Source organism: Archocentrus centrarchus, chromosome 18 (genome assembly GCF_007364275.1).
Source record: "Archocentrus centrarchus isolate MPI-CPG fArcCen1 chromosome 18, fArcCen1, whole genome shotgun sequence".
In the NCBI taxonomy this organism is placed as follows: domain Eukaryota; kingdom Metazoa; phylum Chordata; class Actinopteri; order Cichliformes; family Cichlidae; genus Archocentrus; species Archocentrus centrarchus.
The window spans coordinates 19,795,619-19,814,311 of NC_044363.1; the positions used below are offsets into that span (position 1 = coordinate 19,795,619).

Sequence of the window (18,693 nt, forward strand, 5' to 3'; positions counted from 1 at the left end):
CTCATTTATAAATATATATATAAAAAATGTACTGTTTGATTATATCAAATAATGTTATTAATGTGAGCTGAGCACCTTCAGTAATGACCTTTCCATCAGGTTTTCGAAAACGTTTTGTGGATTTCACACTGTGTATAAGTGAGGTCTGAAAATGTTTCCGCCTCAGAAACAAAATGCTGCAACTTTATGTGACACAATGTAAACTGTGCCAGCTGCAACATACAGTTTGAAGTTTGATCTGCACTCCTTACAGCTAAAGAAAGCACTGCAGATTTTCCTCCCCTGATAAGCTGCAACCTCCACTTCCTGCTTATGTTTAGACCAAGACGGGCCTTCAGTGTGGTGGTAAATCAACTACTTTTGATTTTTTGTTCCAAACAGCCAAAGTGACATGAAAATCCTGTCCTAGCAATACATTATAACAATATATGCTGTGATCAGAATGCTACTTTTAAATCATTTGGTGTCTCTAAGCTGCATCTTACCTACCATGTTGAGACTCGTCTCTCAAACCTATTTTTGTGTCGAAAATGTAAATGTTGGCGATGACGGTGTGAGAAGAATTAAAAGACATATGTGAGGAAGAGTTCACGTCTCCTTTTTTCAGCTGAAATTCTTTATTTGAATCAACTAGTAACTAATCAAAGATAAAATAGGGGTGGTAGATGTTTATATGTTTATAATATGGATCATTTTAGCTCGTTGCTAGATTGATGGATGTATAATTGAGCTATTGAGATTCAAAGGAAAAGATACTATCACAAAAGTAAAACGATAGTGTGCTTTCATGAAGTGCTGTAGGTGTTAAAAGCTAAAAATAGGCCATTTTAGCTGGTTTCAAGGTGGTTGCCGGGCAATGTGATAGCATCATACTACGTCATGCATAATTCAGCTTTTGAAGATAAAAACTGCGGATATAAATAGATGAAATAAAAATGATAGATGTTTTTATGAGGCGCATAAAAGCTTTAAACTGGGTCACTTTATCCTATTGGGTGGTGGTTGCTAGGTAACACGATGTCATATTATCTGATATAGATAAGAACCTTCAGGGGCCTAAGTGCCAAATTTGGCTGCTTAACTCCGAGTTCACAAAGGACCAAATAAACACATAGGCAGAGATTTTTGTGTATTATAAGAAAATAAAAACAGGAAGCAGTAGACATGATTTGCGGGATTAAGTTTATTCTAGTGACAGATTAATCCAACGCATGAGTCAGTTTCTCATGACTGCACACACTGACGGGAGCCACACGGCAACTGATGCAGTAATGCTTCTCTGAACGTACAAACCGAATAAAGTGAAGTTCCACTCCTTGCAACGCAAATATGCAATGAGCACAAAAAACAGTTCTACTGAGCACATTAAATAAATCATTATCCTAGCCAATGGACATGCTCAGTCTGCTTATAAAGCAGGCGTGCAGCCATCTACTGCATGTCGTCCATGATTTAGAACAAGTAGCGGGAGGTTTTCCTGACACAGAAATCACAAAACAGTTCCATTACTTGTTAGTTTGCATTATAGGAATAGTTTGACATTTTAGGAAATACACATATTCAAGATTTATGCCCCTCTGATACGGTTAGGCCCAGCATTTTTTTAGACAAAGACAAAATTTGTGTAGTTATGCCTCTGTACACCACCACAGTGGACTTAGAAGTCAGACGGTTCAAGGGGTTTAACAAAGATTTTGCATGAACTGAATTACAGACTCTTTTATACACAGTTCCCATTATTCAGAGGCTCAACATTAATGTGACAATTGACAGACAGGCCGTTTCATGGCCATCATGTCAAATGAAGCAGACGTAATATCTGAAGTTGATTCAAAGTGTTGAATTTTTATTTTATAGCTTTTCACTGGAACTCTAAATATGATGCTCCAAGAGGTGTCAATGCAAGTGAGGGAGGCCATCATTCAGAGAGCAAAAACTTTAGGCCAAATCAACAATCTGGTTCATTCTTAAGGTTCATACAAGGAAGGAAACAACATTTGGTCCAGTCCACGGGGTCCAGACTTCCAGACTGCAACATTCTTTTTTATACAATTTTTAAATATTTTTTTTAATTAATTTTTTAAAATAATTGCAGGGTCCTATTTAAAAATTACAGTAGTTTGTCTAATGTTGAGCCTCTGAAAATTTGGGAACTATGTATAAAAATGTCTGTAATTGCTAAATAGTTCATGCAATGCTTTTGACAAACCCCCTGAATAAAAGCTTGATTGATTGATTTACAATGCACTGTGATGGAGCACAGAAGCAGGACTACAAAAACTGTCTTTGTCCAACAAATTATCGACCTAACTGTAACTGCCTGTTAAACACAGTGTTACGGCTACGCCCAGCAGGCAGTGGGATTAGCACAAAGACTGGGAAAACGTCCAAATCCAAGTGTAAAATTCACAGTTAGGAATGAGAGCTCACTGCAGGTTATGTAGAAGACCGAAACACAGAAGCAGTCAAGTTTCTGTTTTAAAGTTGTTGTTTTGTTTTTTTTGCACAGATTAAACCATGTTTCACATTACATGTTATTAACAGAGATTCAGAGCTGCTAACAAAATTAATTTGTTATCGCTCTTATTGCTAAGTTTTTTTTTTTTTTTTTAGTTATTATGGTCACAAATGATTACTTCAGTCAGCACATTGCACTATTCAGACATTTTTTGCTCATTTTGAACCTTTGTGTTTGTAATTTAAAGTATTTATTCTACAACAGCATGTGAGCTGCTGTCCAGGGATGTGCATTGCAAAGTAGCTTATCCATCCTTATTATTATTATTCATATGAGAGGTGCATCAATTTTCTTATGTGGAAAATGTGTCGGTGGCTTTCCTTAAATGTGGACTATTCTTTTAACTATGCAGTGATTCATCTTTTGAACAGCTCAACATCAGTGGTTCTCAACAGAAAATCATACCCAGCTGCCTCAGATAATTATGCTAAGTTAGTTGGGGCAATTCCTCAATAACAAAACATGCACGCATCAAGAAAAAAAATAATAAAGTTTGGAGGCATCGTCACAGTCCAGTTATCTGCGTTTTATCGTTAGTAAATTCTTCACTCTGCACAGGCCTCGCAAACATGTCTGCTTCAGAAATGCAGATAGAGAAAAAAAATGATCTGTGGTTTGCTAACTTGAAGACAAAGCTTTCTTTAATTGTGAGAAACGTTTCAACCACATGGAGCATTTCGTCATGGCAAATTTAAAGCTTGAGGGCGGGGGGACCAACTTTTGGCTGCAGGGAAACATCTGGAACTAAGAGAGCCTGATCAAAAATTTATACCAAAGGCTCTGCCTTGGCTATAATACCACCTGGTGATCAGCCATTTGCTGTGAGTCTTCATTGTCGCTTCATGGAGGCACCGCAACAGCTAAGGCGGCGGTGACGGCTACAACACAGGTGTAGAGCAGAGGCTTGTGGAATGGTGGAGCAAGCATCCTCCTCTCAGAGCAAGAACCAGGTGGAGAACAGAGCCTCCCTGGATTTTATAGTCTGCTGCTGTTTTTTCATCGTTCCTGAGAAAAGAGAAAAAGCATGTAGGCAGTTTTTTAATTACCTATTTTTTTTTTTGCATTGCAGAAAATACTGCTTCAGAAGCAAAGAGGTGGCAAAAATTAACACAAGATGTTTTTCCTTTGTAAAACGATGAGGTGGAGATGTTACTGAAATTGAAACAAGTAAAAGGCAGTCACTGCAGCATAAACCACTGCTAGCAACTACAGTGACTCTTTAGACCGCCTGGTTGTGAAATTTGTAAAAAAAAAAAAATACACTTTTTAAAATAAAAACCTATTTGTGCACATGGATTTTTGAGTCATATGTCTCCTTCTTGCTCCAGTCAGCTGAGCCGAGTCTCACAGGTATAGTTGTGGTCAGAAGTTTACATACACAAGCCCCGATCTCAACCCTATGGAAAAATTTGTGGACTGTGGTTAAAAGCCAGGTCTGTGCCAGGAAATCAACCAATTTAAAGCATCTGGTCGAGGTGCAACTTGCTGAAGGACATTTAACCAAGTATTAGTGTGGGTATATGTATATGTTTGAGCTTGTGTGGAGTAGAGACAATTCAAAATAACTTCCAACTTGTGCATCCAATTCTTGTATTTCAAAATCATTAAAGATGTTTGAAGTACAATCATTCCACCCAGGAAAAAAAAAGGGAAATAAGGAAATAAATAAAAGCCCAAAATGACCGTGACATTCACACCCATGATGAATTTATGCAACCTTCTGACCACAAGTGAACATCTGGTGGTGATGTTTTGGATGACAATATCTGTCAAATATGTGCCTTCAGCACATATTTTACATTTTTTTTGTCATTTTTTTAACTATATGTTTAATAAAGTTTTAATTCATTTTATGTTCCACTTGGATACATTAACCTGGGCTAAAGCTGATTATTCAGCTCTTGCCCTTCCAGTCTGTAGCCTCGAGCAGATTTGCTTCAATCACAGACATTAACAACGATTCTCAAGTGCACAGCTTCAAGTAAAGACTCATTTATTTCTGACAGTTCAGTAGACATGTGGTGCTCTAGTGAGCATTTTCTACTTTTTAATGGAAAAACATTTTTGTATACTGTGTTTAGGTTGTTACATTAAATACATGTCCAACCTCATCTTTTATTAAAGAATGTGCATCAGGGTCTTACATCTGCTTTCCACTGTAGATCAGCCTCTGCTGCTGAGGAGGGATCCCCTCTTTCTCCTCCACCCTTTCTTTAATCCGCTCCACCTGGATAGATATGAACACTCACTGAAAAACATGGCTTATTATCTACACACAGGGGGAAAAACTAGATAAGATCAGTATTCACCTTATCCGTGGGCTCTATGTCAATCTCTATCTCCTTGCCGGTGAGGGTCTGCGATAAAGACACCTTTAAGTGATCGCTAAGCAAATTACGGCAGTGGATGCAGCAGATCACAGTTAGTAAAAACAAAGTGACCTAACCTGGGTTAATCGACCCGTATGATGGACCTTACCTTCACTTTAATTAGCATCTTGTTCCTTGTTTGTAGAAAAAAAAAATCCCTGAAGTCGGATCAGTGTTATGATTATATATTAAATGAATGCATAAATTCTCAAACTACGTGATGAAATTTTAGCTTTCGATGTAGTAGCTCTGGTGATGATCCGCGATGTTTCTCCTCTTCTAGAAACTCAACGGATACTTCCTGTGTTTAGCCCCCTTCGTGTTTATACGTTAGCAGTTCCGCTTTGTGGATTTCCTATTTTATACACTTTATTTGTCGTCAGAAAAAAAAATCAAATCTAAATTATTTAAAATAAACTCAAGCACCGTCCAATAAAAGCGAACCCAAAATTAGTCACCCAAGTATCTAAGAAAAAAAAAAAAAAAAAAACTCTTTACGACATCAGCGCCACATGACGTAAACTGAATCTCGAGTTTGTAGTCTTTGCGTGCGTCGTCGCCTTCGAGCAGGAATCCTTAAAAACTACAAGGCGGGTGTCGGCGAGTGTCCGTCACCGTAAAAAGTCCCGCCAGAGGAGGAGGAAGCTGAGCCGGTGAGGTACAGACCAATTCCGTCACATTTTTGCAACGGTGAATACTTTGTTTTGGTAAATTATTAAATTAGTAGATATCTTATTCGTCTAATTGTTATGCGTTTATGCTTAGATGAATGCTTTGTAAGTGAATTCAGCTGTTAACTGGTGTAACCTTGAATTTTGAGCTAGCTAAACAAGCCGGGTTGTTCTGGACTTTGCAGCCTCGTTAGCTACAGATGGACTTGCATTTTCAAAACACAGTCTCCGATATTCCTGACTTGTTTTTAAGTCCTAGACGGATGTTTGCCTTTCTTTCTTTTTAAAACTTTTTTTTTTTTTTAACTTTAACTTAAGGTGTACCTGCTTACCGTTACTGGTATTTCGTGTGTGTGTGTGTGTGTGTGTGTGTGTGTGTGTGTGTGTGTGTGTGTGTGAAGAAGTAGGGTGTGTAAAAACGAGGAAAGACGCATCATGGTGCAGCCACCTCAACATCTGTCTTCCCACTCTTTCACAGATCCACATTCCAGGATTTACTGCTTCATCTCCCATTTTTTCCCCCTGTTGCATCAGCTGCTCCTTGTTGTTTCCAGAAATGCCGCGCATAGAGAATGACATCAAGCTGGACTTCAAGGATGTGCTCCTCAGGCCAAAGCGGAGCACGCTCAAGTCTAGGAGTGAGGTGCGTAACGCAGATGTGCATAGTTTCCACATGCAACCAGGCTGGCCTACATGCAGATGTTTCCATTTGCTAACCCATTAGCTGTCCCTGGAAAGTGACCACATGGGCATGTGATAGTCCATCAAAGCCGGCACAAAGTACAGCCTTGTGTGGCTCTGTTACTTTTGTAACTGCAAATCATTGATGGGAATTTCAGATTGGGAAAATAAATGTTTTACCAGCTGGTTGCATAAATAAACTCTTAAGTAACTAAGGTGTTGTCCTCCTTATCTACTTCAGGTGGACCTGATGAGGAGCTTCACCTTTAGGAACTCTAAGGGCAGCTACAAAGGGATCCCTATCATTGCTGCTAACATGGACACTGTGGGGACCTTTGAGATGGCTGTGGCGTTGCACCAGGTGGGATGTGGAGAAATGTTTAGTGTTATATTCACTGGGAAAGACCTCCTGGCATGTCAGCTGTAGAGAGTTTATTAATGCAGTCCAAGCAGAACTAGGTGATCCTAAATTTATCTAAGCCATGAACAATGTGAAGGCTGCTAGTAATCCCTACATTACACAACTGAGGACAGGCGCTGATTCTGTTACGTACCCATGCCAAACAGCAGATTAAAAACAGGAGGTGATCATGGCTGTCTGATGCCACAGGTTTAATACTGGTGGCTTAGATGTAGAATATTTTTATATATCTTTGTAATAATAGTGAATAATATGAATGACTGTGTGTTAATCTCTTATAATTCACAATTCGGTTAACCTTAGGCACAGAAAAATGAAGACCACATCATAAACACACAGTTTATTTTGTTTTGTTAAATTCAATAATTCACTCCATCGTTAGCTTAGAACACCCATCAGATGCCACTGCATGAGCACCACATCACCATCTGAACAAGATTTTATTTCTTCTCTGCAGCACACTTGCATTATATACAGTAATGTGCAAAAGTCTTGAACCACCCCTCATTTCTTTATATTTTTGCACCATCAAGGTGATTCCCGAAGAGCTTTTAGCTGAAACTGAAAACATCATCAATATGGAGAGAGGTACAGGAGGTTTGGGGCTGCATTTCAGCCAGTGGTGTTGAAGATCTTGTCAAAACTGATGGGATTATGAATGCAGAACAGTACCATCAGATTTTGATCCTTCATGCAATACCATCTGGAAAGTGACTGAAAACTGCTTCACTTTTCTGCCTGATGGTGATCCCAAACACAGTGCTGGATTGGATCAGCCTCCACAGAGCCCTGACTTCAACATTATTGAGGCAGTGTGCGATCATCTTGACAGAAAAAGAACAAAACTATTTCCCATTTTCTTAGCAAAATATAAAAAAATGAGGGGTGGCTAGAGACCTTTGCACAGTGCTGTAGGTCATGTCTTTATAGTGATATATGTCTGCATAGGTGACCTAATTTATGCATTTTTCTTTGTGTCTTCTGCCAGTTTGCTCTTTTCACTACAGTCCACAAACATTACACCGTGGATGACTGGTTGGAGTTTGCAGAAAAGCATCCAGAATGTCTGGAGGTACTCGTTACTATTTAGTAAATCAGTTATTTTGATGAGTTGATGAACGGTGTATTAACTGTAAGGTGACTCTCCCCCTTCTCTGTTTGTCTCTCAGAGCGTGGCAGTCAGCACAGGGACCGGTGACGGTGACTTTGAGAAGATTTCGTCCGTCGTGCAGGCAGTGCCGAAGCTGAAGTATATCTGCGTAGACGTGGCAAACGGTTATTCTGAGCATTTTGTCCACTTCGTCAGAGACGTCAGGGAAAAGTTCCCCTCGCACACTATAATGGTCTGTGAATGCTTTTATAAATGACTGAAAAAGATAATTTCTCAGATAAGTGCTGATTTATGTTTTCGCTCAGGCAGGGAACGTGGTAACAGGAGAGATGGTGGAAGAGCTGATCCTCGCCGGCGCTGACATCATCAAAGTAGGCATCGGACCAGGTGATCATGCATGTTTTGGCTCCTTACAGGCGCTCTGCCCATGATTTTAACACGCTTACCTTCTTTGAACAGCTTCCATGAGGTTATCTGGTCTATTTTGCTGCACAGACTAATTTAAATGAGAAGAACACATTCATTTATATAAAATTAGCCACCTCGTTTACGCTCCTGTGTCTCTGCTGGAAGTTATTTATATTTGCAATGTTGCGGTCCTTGTTCACTTGTCACACAAAGACTCGACAGTGCTTGAAATTGCTGTTTCCTGTTTGACTGCTCCTTCCTCTTCAGGCTCTGTGTGCACCACCCGCAAGAAGACAGGGGTTGGCTACCCTCAGCTGAGCGCCGTCATTGAGTGTGCCGACGCAGCCCACGGCCTGGGTGGCCACATCATCTCAGTGAGTGCAGTCATGCAGAGAAGACTGATAAGACAGCCCGTTTCCTGTGTTAATATGAAGTACACAGACATGAAAGGCTTAACACAGGAAGTGGGCTAAGAATAGAAATATGTCTCAAACCACAGACGCTTTTTTTTTTTTTTTTTTTTTTTTTTGTTAACCCTTTTGAACAAATAAGATACGCCATTAATTGGTGAGGTTTGTAGGTGCTGATGGTTTAGTTTTGTTTCTTTATAACACAACCATGTGATCTGTTTCCTGTTTGTAAAAAATGGACAGTTTGTTCAGTACCTATATATCTGCATTTTTTTTTAATGGCCGGGGGGGGGGGGTGGGGGGCTCTGGTTGCTTAAATAAGTCAGCTTTAATAGAAATCTGTGAGAAAATGCCCATATTTCTAATATGGTCTCAGTTGTTGATTCAAGCCTTACTTCATACAACATAATATTAATTTTGTAAATTATGATCACATTTGGAATAAAATAGGAAATAAAGCAGGATATCCTTCAGGGTGTGGTTTCCTTGTGGTTGTCAAATGACTGTAATGACTGTAGTGACATGTGGTGTAGCCCCTTAACTGGCAAGGGCCCGGTGACGGGCCGTTTGTAGTCCCTTTTATATGGCAGGCTAGACCCTCCCATTTTTATTGACACGTCATTCGGCCAATCATGTAACTGGCTGCACCAAATCACCTGACAAAGCTACGTGACGCCCTCTGAGTATTATTGGCTCTGGGAAACCCATTTCTTAACATGATTGGCCGAATGAGGTGTCAGTCAAAATGGCCTGCCATATAAATGCACTTCATTCGGCCCGCGGACCAGACGCAGCCGATTAATAGGCTATGAAATGGGTTGTTCAGAGCCAATAATAACCAGAGGGTGTTATGTAGTTGTTTCAGGTGATTTTATTTGCTGCCAGTTAAGGGGTTAAAAAAAAACCTAACTGACAGCCAAAAAGCTCCACTCAAAGTTTCAAAAAGGCAGTCCATAATAGACCTGGACTGATAACAGGATTTTTTTAAGACTGACACAGATATTTATTTAAACCAAAACTCTGAACATACCCTGCTCCCGACCGGGTTCAGCATCAGTTACTATGGTGATTTAGGCCGATAAATAGAGAGCTACTTTCATGACACAGAAAACAGCCCGCTGATAAATCAGTCAGGCTGTAGTCCACCAACCAACAGACCAACAGCAGCTACATCCATATTTTGTGTTATTGCTGTATGTTTCAGTTGTGTATTACCCTGAGCCTGTGCAGTCGTGATAAACATGCAGTCACTCTTTCCTCTCTTTCACACAGGATGGGGGGTGTACTTGCCCGGGAGATGTCTCCAAGGCTTTTGGTAAGTTTCTGGGTTTTCAAAGTGAACTTGAATTTCAGCCTTGGAAAGAATTATTTGTGTTTAAAAAAAACAAACAAAAAAACTGCTTCTCACTGATTGTTTGGCTCTCAGGTGCTGGAGCAGACTTTGTGATGCTCGGTGGTATGCTGGCTGGCCATGAAGAGAGCGGGGGCGAGATTATTGAGAAAAACGGCAAGAAGTACAAACTGTTTTACGGCATGAGCTCCGACACGGCGATGAAGAAACACGCGGGAGGCGTGGCTGATTACAGGTCAGTGTCAGTTATCTGCCTGTTAGTGGGGACATATTTAAGTAAACTGTCTCCTCTGAGGGTCATTCCTTCAATTTGTATTTATTTGCCTCCAGAGCATCGGAGGGGAAGACCGTGGAAGTTGTCTACAAAGGTCCGGTAGGCGAGACGGTTCGAGACGTCCTGGGAGGGGTGCGCTCCACCTGCACGTATGTCGGTGCAGCCAAGCTGAAGGAGCTGAGCCGCAGGACGACTTTCATCAGAGTCACCCAGCAGCTCAACACCGTCTTTGGGAACGACAGCTGAACGTCCGGCTTGTCTGACTCCCGCGTGCTATTTGTCTGTTAATCAGGTGTATCCTGCAGTGAGCAGACACACATTATTACTTAAACACATACTTACTTTAATACACGTTAAGGGCGTGTGATGTTAAATTGCAGTGCAGTTCTTGTGTAAGTTTCACTCTATAGCAGAAATATTTTCCAGCACACAGACTGTATATTTCACAGATTGGTGTTTCCAGATGTTCCAGATGCAGGCTACCTCTGCAGGTCTGCTCTCATCGTTCCAGAAATTCCTAAACCGTCAAATCGGCATCTCTAAACTCTGTGCCGAGATCATCCTGAAAGCCTTTGCCATAGAAAATTATAACAAATGTCTTAAATTATTTATAAATCCTAAATGTTTATGCAACTGCTGTAGCTAAATGAGAAAATTGACCTGTTTTTAGAAAACCTCTCATTCTTTTGCTTATGTTTTGCACTTTAATGAGTTAAAATTTGGGAGTCTATAAATTGTCTGTTAGTGCAATGAATGCGAGTACAATCTCGGAGCACAGACAGCATTTAGTAATGTAGTGCTGAATTTAATGGCACAGGTGTTACCACATATATTTACACTTGCGGCTTTTGCTTTACCTGGTTCTAGCTGCTCCTGATCAGTACCAAAGTTAGTGTTTCCTTTAATGAGCTACACATTCGAGTGGATTTATCGTAATGATTATAGCCTTTAAATCAAGTGTTGATTCCTTCAAGTTCAGAAGTCATTTACTGTAAGGATTTTATAGGATTCCATTTCACAGTTAATTTCACCATTTCAAGCTGTTCTTATGTGACCTGTGTTGTTTTTCTTTGTTGTCACATTTGTGTGATTTCAAAAAAGGTTGTTTTAGATTGCAGAAACATGTTACATTTCATCCAGTCAATAAAAACATTCCACATCTTCAAACTTTAATGACTTTATTATTGATTAGATCGTTTACAGTGAGCACACATGAAACAATAGATATGTGTTTATTTATATCACTCTGTGTCTTAACCTCCTCCCATGAGACCTGCACAGACACATGATTAGCTAAAGTCTCCTGCTGTAGGCTAGATAAAGCTTGAAAACAGTACCTAGAGGATGTGCAGGAGTCTATTTGATAGTGATGGGTCGGTCGCGAACGATACGGATCTTTGAAGTGAACACACGGACACACACACACTGCGCAGTGAGTAAACAAACAACAGTCAGCTGATCAAGTTCCTTTGACCAGCTGACTCTGCGGTGCTACGTCTTAAACAGCTGTTCGCGGCTAGTAAGGTCAGGAAACCCGCAATTCAGCAGCGATCGCCTGGCGTTAAAGGATTAATGTGATAGACAGAGTGTAGAGTGCAAATTTTAAATTTAATATCGAGCAGGCTCCACAAACAACCTGCACAGGCAGATACGAATTGTTCATCCATCAGTGCATTTAGAAGAACAAAACAGAGCAGGTCATCAAGCAGGAGAAACAGGATCAACTCCTCAAAGGCCCTTGTTTTTTCTGATTTCCAATCTTTTTTTTTTTTTATAATTTGTATTTGGAGCACTCTATTATATGTTGAGTATATAATGAAACGTTTGATATAGGCCTAATATATGTTTTGACGTTAGTAATTCATTTTACACTTTTTTTTTTTTAAATTAAGATGTAAGGAGCCATTTGAGAGCCGAAAGAGTCTTCTTTGGGAGCTGAGCCTAAAGAGCCGGAATTCCCATCACCACTATTTGAAGTGAACTTAGAAACAAAAACATGTTGCCTACCCCAGCTGGGAAGCAGTGACGTCTTCACTACCAGTAGATGGAGACAAACACTTTAAAATGGCAGGTGGGAACAAGCTACAATAGAATCAAAGCTCAGAACAAAATAACAGCATTGAAATGAAAAAAAAAACTCATGATGCACCACATATTCATTTGACAGCAGCTTAACACCAGTCAGTTAAATTTATACATACTCAATGAGGAAGAAACCATGATCACCACAATCCCACCACTTAGTAAAGTTCACAAACCATGTCTGTGATGTGTGGACCACCGAGAACTTTGCCACAGGAACAATGACCCTGCTGAATATAGCCAACGCCTGTATTCAAACGGTGTTGGTTACCATCCCAGTAGTAAACATTTCCACATGAGCACTGCCACTGCTGCTGGGGACAGTATTGCTCATTTCCCTTTCCCAGTTTTACAAACGGGGTCAGCTCCCTGTTGTTGAGGCTCATCTCAATTGTTATTATTTCTTCCCTCTGGAGCTGTCCAGTTCTCCTGAAGAAGGACAGAGTGGAGGCATCAAAGTTCCAAAACACCTCCACCTTTTCTGGCCGTGGTACGGGGTCATCTCCATTATTCCCCTGATATCTGATTAATGCAGAAGTTGTCCTGAGTTCAGTCCCTGCTTTGGTCATGTCAGTGTTTTGCAACTTCAAACCTTCTGCAGTGGATGATTGAGATCCATCATCAGTCTCCATTGTGAGAATGCTGAGCTGGTTATCTTCACAGCACAGTCCATACACAGGTCCATCCTTCAGTTTCTTTACAGACTTTTTGTCACATAAACCAATCTTCCAATCAGACTCTTTGGAGAGACTGACCATCCACCTCTGAACTGTCTTGGTGCTGCAGATCAGAAGAGTTGCACAGTACTGTCCCAGCCAGCTATTGTAGAACACCTTCCTGTTGTCTTTGGACAGCGACATGCCAGGACCCAAAACCTGTGGGTCAAAGATTAGATCAGAATCAGTGGGAACAAGCTCCTGATTGTTCTCAGGATCAACCAGAGTCAGCAATGATCCACAGAACTGAGAGGCTTGCTTCATGATCTTCTCCCCATTCTGTCTTATCTCCAGAACCAGTTTGTCACGATCGCTGCCCGGCTCCAGCCCTTTTCTCAGATCCACAGCTTTGGCCTTCTCCACATCCTGATACACCTGAGAATACATCTGCAGGAATCTGAAGGTGTCCTTCTCCTTCAGTGCTGCTTCAATGCTGCTCTTGCTGGTTTTGAGGGACACCATACGAGCAGAGACTGAACTCTGGACGCTGCTCAGAGAGATGTCACGCAGGTTAGTCACAGCCTCAATCAGACGCACACTGCAGCGACCCAGCTTCTCTCTTCCACTCTTCCACTCTTCTCCCACTTTTCCAGACTCACATCCTCATCGTCTGTTTTCTCCTCTAAGATCTGCTGCTCAGCTTTGAGCTTCTCCAGGAGCTCTTTGTGGGCTGTGGAGAAGGTCTTCATGTTGTGCAGGCGGTGCTGGTCCTCAATGGCACAGGAAACACACACACAGGTCATGTCATCCAAGCAGTAATACTCCAGGATCTTGCCGTGCTCAGAACATTTAGTGTTCCCACAAAAAGTCATGGGTTCAGTCAGAGGATGAGTCTGCAGGAGCACAGGTGTGGTCAGGTGGGCCTGGAGGTGCTGGACACACATGGAGATCTCACACTTCATGCAGGTCTTCTTTGCTGGTTTCCTGTCCTCCTCTGTACACATGTCACAGAGAACAGTTGGTGGATCCATCTGGACGTTTGAAGACATGTTAAGCAGGATGTCCCGTTTAGATTAGTTTACTAATATTCAGTGTTGAGTAAAGTCCTTTATACTTGCTCTTTAGTTGACTCCAGTTTTTGCTCCTTCTTTGCTTGTTTCCTGTCTCTAAGGCACTGCGCAACAGATTCTCTAAGCAATATTCTCATGTATTGCATTTACTACTTACTCAAGGGGTGGAGTCAGACCAGTTTGACTGGAGCAGTCTGGCAGTGTTTCCAGGTAGTATTCTTTTCTCCTATGATAAACAGGCAACGCCCTTTGGATCAGAATATTTGAGTATTAAACACACACCCAAATAGCTGTCTAGCTGTTACTGGAATCATACAGTCTGCAAAGTATAAGATTCCAATAACACTAAACTAGTGATAATTTAGCACAAACTATTATGAGCTGCTAATATTTTTAAGGTCTTGTCAAGGAATCTAACCAGATCTGGTCTCAGGCACAGGACACAGAAGGAAAACTTTAACAGGTTTGTTGAATTCACACAATTAAACAGGAGGGAACAGTGAGCTGGTATTTCCTGAGTGGGGCTAGTGAAGGTGGGAGGAAGGTGAATCCAGAGCATCCTCCAAAAACACTACCTCCACATTTTTCTCTCTAGCAAAGTCTCAGAAACCATAACGGCAGGAAGCACCTGCACAGATGAGCGTTAGTTAAGTCCAGGGAAAAAACAAATCCAATCACAGTCAAAACACAGAGCATTAGATCCAGACTACACTTCAGTTAGTGCTAAAATCTCATGATGACTGAGTGATTCCTCCAGCCTTAAGTAGCAGATGACTTTTCATCAGACTGCATACTGACGAATAATTTTCACCTGATCCTCAAGAAGCACCTCAGTGATTGGTGGTAAACCAATAACTCTCCGACAGAACACTTTGCCTGGAAGGATTGGGATAAATATACTCTCCATAATTGTATCCATCACTACACTAAGTGTAAACATTCCCACAAGAAGATTTCCACTGCTTCTGGTATTGCTATTGAACTGTAGATCCATATAAGTTCCTGTACCTCTTTAAATCATTTTCTAAGTCACAAATACAAATAGAAGACATGGGGTCCAAGCAGGTGGAGCTCATTGTTATTCTCTGGTGCTGTCCAATCCTCAGCTTTGAGCTTTGGAGGTGCTGGGCGCACATGGAGATCTCACATTTTGATATGCCAGCTTCTTGGTAACATGTGCATGAAGGAGGGCACCTGTTTGATTGTTTTTATTTGTAGATTGTCAGACATGTTTCCAGAACAAAAAAATTCCTCATGGTTCTCAGTAATATTGTGGAGTTCATTTTCATGTCTCTGGTCCTTCAGAGTCTGCTGTGACACCTCAGTTGCACACATGGTATTGTGATGTGTTTGAAGGGTGGGGGTTAACCAGACAATGAGAGAGCGGTGAGACTCTGATCAAAATGTGTGTGTAATAAAGAAGAAAGACAGGAAACAGACAAAAAGGAAATCAGAAGCAGGGAGACAAACCACATAAAATCTTTGGAGAGACTGACCATCCACCTCTGATAGCTGGTAATTGATTTGGTACCACTAATGAGAAGATCGGTAAAGGAATCTCCCATCCATTGACTACGGAAAAACTTCCTGTTGTCTTTGGACAGTGACATATCAGGACCCAGAACCAGTGGGAACAAACTCCTGACGGTTCTCAGGATCAACCAGAGTCAGCAATAATCCCCAGAACTGAGTTCTTTCATCAGCATTTTCTCCCCATTCGGTCTTATCTCCTGAACCAGCCTGGTCTCTCAGTCATTAATCTGCCCAGCAGCACTGCACAGCAGTTTAGATTATCTGGAGTTATTTTCACGTACTGCACTTTGGACAGCTAAAACAAGTATGGAACAGGTGGAGCCGGACAAGTTTGACCATAGAAATATGAATGTGACAACATAACACCCATTTAAGTTTGACTTGCAAACACATTTTTGTTTTTATATAGAAAAGATTTGTAATAAAAGACAAGCAAATTAAGGTCAGGCAGAAATAAAACAGTAATAGTTTGGCACAAAATCTTATTAGTTATTAATTAATAGTATAGTTTACATTTTTAATTTGGAATGTCAGCTTTGCATCACTTTGCCATGATGGGTAGTGTGGCAGGCAGAGTTTGGACCCAAACGCAGCACTCGGCAGACAGATGTTAACTTGAAGAAGCTTTATTGCTTAAATCTAAGATTTGATACAAAACCTCCAAAGGGTGGAAACTGAACAGGTAACCCAGAAACTAAGAAACTTCAGGCAAAAACAGGAACAGATGAACACACCACCACAAGAGCTGCAAATAATAAACTACAATAAACTTAGAATCAAACAGAGATATAAAGTGAGAGAATTTAAGAGTCCAAAACAGAACAACCTGGATCAATGACCCAGGACCATGACACACTTATGATGACCAAACCTACTTTAAACTTTCTTTGCCAGTTTTAGCACTAATGAGACTTTTGCACAGCCAGCACCTCATATTCATTTACTGATAATTAGCATTTTCATTGGAACTACAAGTGAATGAGATTAACAAAAAAATGTGGTGATGTGGGCTTTAGGCAGCAGCACTGGTGTCAGCTACAGAAGTTCACAAAGTACCACTGTGATTGGCGGGGAACCAATAAGCCCTCCACGAGAAGAGGCTGACTGGAAAGACGTACGGGATCCAAATGAAAATCCAGTACCAACAGTACCAAAACCCATCCCAAAAGGGCTTGTCTGATATTGTTGCTGACCTGATGATCCAAAAAGACCAGAGGACTTCTGTGATTCTTCCTTGTCTAAACCTTCAAGACAAACAAAAGGCTTGAGGTCCAAGGTGGTAGAGCTGATTTTTACTGTGAGTAATTTTATTCTCTGGTGCTGCCCGATCCTGCTGAAGAATGATAATGAGTCGGGAAAGCTCCATACAACTTCCACTTGTTGTGGTCCGGTCACCTGTTTAACCCTTGGAGTGTTGAGGACCTGATGGGAAACCACTGGCTTATAGTACTGTCTGGGATTTTCAGTTGTCTGGTTCCCAGCTATCATCAAACGGACACTTTGATCCTGAACCAAACTATACTCTGTTGTGAGAGAGATGAGCTGCTCACCTTGGCAGCGTAGGCCATAGACATATCCATTCTTCATATCATTTATGTAACTGCTGTCACATAAACCAATGATCCAGTCACAGTCTTTGGAAATGCTGATCATCCATCTCTTAAAGTCAGGAACAAGCAGTGTACTCTTAATGCAGAAGATGTGAGAAGAACAAAGTCTCATCGAGCGACTATGGAAAACCTTCCTATAGTCAGTGGACAGCGACATGCCAGGACTCAGAGACTGTGGAACAAATAACAGGTCAGAGCTAGAAGGGAAGGTCTCCAGATCAGAATCAGTGGGAACAAGCTCCTGATGGTTCTCAGGATCAACCAGAGTCAGCAATGATCCCCAGAACTGAGATGCTTGCATCATGATCTTCTCCCCATTCTGTCTTATCTCCTCAACCAGTTTGTCACGATCGCTGCCCGGCTCCAGCCCTTTTCTCAGATCCACAGCTTTGGCCTTCTCCACATCCTGATGCAGCTGAGAATACATCTGCAGGAATCTGAAGGTGTCCTTCTCCTTCAGTGCTGCTTCAATGCTGCTCTTGCTGGTCTTGAGGGACACCATACGAGCAGAGACTGAACTCTGGATGCTGCTCAGAGAGATGTCACGCAGGTTAGTCACAGCCTCAATCAGACGCACACTGCAGCGACCCAGCTTCCCTCTTTCACTCTTCTCCCACTTTTCCAGACTCACATCCTCATCGTCTGTTTTCTCCTCTAAGATCTGCTGCTCAGCTTTGAGCTTCTCCAGGAGCTCTTCATGGGCTGTGGAGAACGTCTTCATGTTGTGTAGGCGGTGCTGGTCCTCAATGGCACAGGAAACACACACACAGGTCATGTCATCCAAGCAGTAATACTCCAGGATCTTGCTGTGCTGAGAACATTTAGTGTTCCCACATAAAGCCATGGGTTCAGTCAGAGGATGAGTCTGCAGGAGCACAGGTGTGGTCAGGTGGGCCTGGAGGTGCTGGACACACATGGAGATCTCACACTTCATGCAGGTCTTCTTTGCTGGTTTCCTGTCCTCCTCTGTACACATGTCACAGAGCATAGTTGGTGGATCCATCTGACTGTTTTCAGACATGGTTGTTAAGCAGGATGTCCTGTTTAGATTTGTTAAATGTCATTCAGTGCTGAATAAAGTCCTTTAGTTGACTCCAGCTTTTTCTCTTTCTTTGCTCATTTGGAAACTGCGCAACAGAGATATTCTCATGTTTTGCAGTTACCACTTACTAAAGGGGTGGAGTCAGACCAGTGTGACTGCAGCAGTTTAGTAATGGTTCCAGTTAAGATTAATTTCTCACAAGATAACCAGACAACTTCCTTTGGAACTGAAAATGTATCTAGTGGGTGCAAACAAACACTCTTTCTTGCACCTCTATTAGAGTGTTAAACACACACAGTCTGCATCTATAAGATTCTAGTAACAATAATCCCATGATAATTTAACACAATCTATTACTAATATTTTTATTATTCATATGTAATCATTTGTCATATGTCTGACAGATTTTTCTCTGCTCAAATTAAAGAAATCTATTTTAAACTTTATTTGCTTGTGTCACACCTAATGAGACTTTGGCACAACCAG

At 41.3% G+C, this 18,693-nt stretch overlaps 3 protein-coding genes and 1 pseudogene across 5 annotated transcripts; 1 reads left to right on the plus strand and 3 right to left on the minus strand.

Annotated features, from left to right (window-relative positions):
• Positions 1 to 1,172: 1,172 nt before the first annotated feature.
• nedd8 (NEDD8 ubiquitin like modifier) lies at positions 1,173 to 5,271 on the minus strand. Its single transcript, XM_030753328.1, has 4 exons — positions 4,997 to 5,271; positions 4,828 to 4,875; positions 4,663 to 4,745; positions 1,173 to 3,523 (listed from the first exon to the last, which is right to left on the minus strand). The coding sequence occupies exons 1-4, from the start codon at positions 5,012 to 5,014 to the stop codon at positions 3,397 to 3,399; spliced, it is 276 nt and encodes a 91-aa protein (XP_030609188.1). The 5' UTR covers positions 5,015 to 5,271; the 3' UTR covers positions 1,173 to 3,396.
• A 149-nt stretch (positions 5,272 to 5,420) lies between these two features.
• On the plus strand, positions 5,421 to 11,383 carry gmpr2 (guanosine monophosphate reductase 2). Of its 3 annotated transcripts, none has more exons than XM_030753292.1 (10): positions 5,421 to 5,545; positions 6,037 to 6,201; positions 6,481 to 6,600; positions 7,649 to 7,732; positions 7,830 to 8,003; positions 8,077 to 8,158; positions 8,447 to 8,553; positions 9,862 to 9,904; positions 10,016 to 10,175; positions 10,271 to 11,383. In XM_030753292.1, the coding sequence occupies exons 2-10, from the start codon at positions 6,115 to 6,117 to the stop codon at positions 10,458 to 10,460; spliced, it is 1,047 nt and encodes a 348-aa protein (XP_030609152.1). In that variant the 5' UTR covers positions 5,421 to 5,545; positions 6,037 to 6,114; the 3' UTR covers positions 10,461 to 11,383. The 3 variants fall into 3 exon arrangements, with proteins under 3 accessions (XP_030609152.1, XP_030609150.1, XP_030609151.1); XM_030753290.1 differs by having other exon boundaries at positions 5,484 to 5,577; XM_030753291.1 differs by having other exon boundaries at positions 5,527 to 5,594.
• Positions 11,384 to 12,007: 624 nt separating this feature from the next.
• LOC115796826 (tripartite motif-containing protein 16-like) lies at positions 12,008 to 14,264 on the minus strand (annotated as a pseudogene).
• Positions 14,265 to 16,165: 1,901 nt separating this feature from the next.
• LOC115796823 (tripartite motif-containing protein 16-like) lies at positions 16,166 to 18,299 on the minus strand. Its single transcript, XM_030753279.1, has one exon. The coding sequence runs from the start codon at positions 18,184 to 18,186 to the stop codon at positions 16,591 to 16,593; it is 1,596 nt and encodes a 531-aa protein (XP_030609139.1). The 5' UTR covers positions 18,187 to 18,299; the 3' UTR covers positions 16,166 to 16,590.
• Between the last annotated feature and the right edge of the window lie 394 nt (positions 18,300 to 18,693).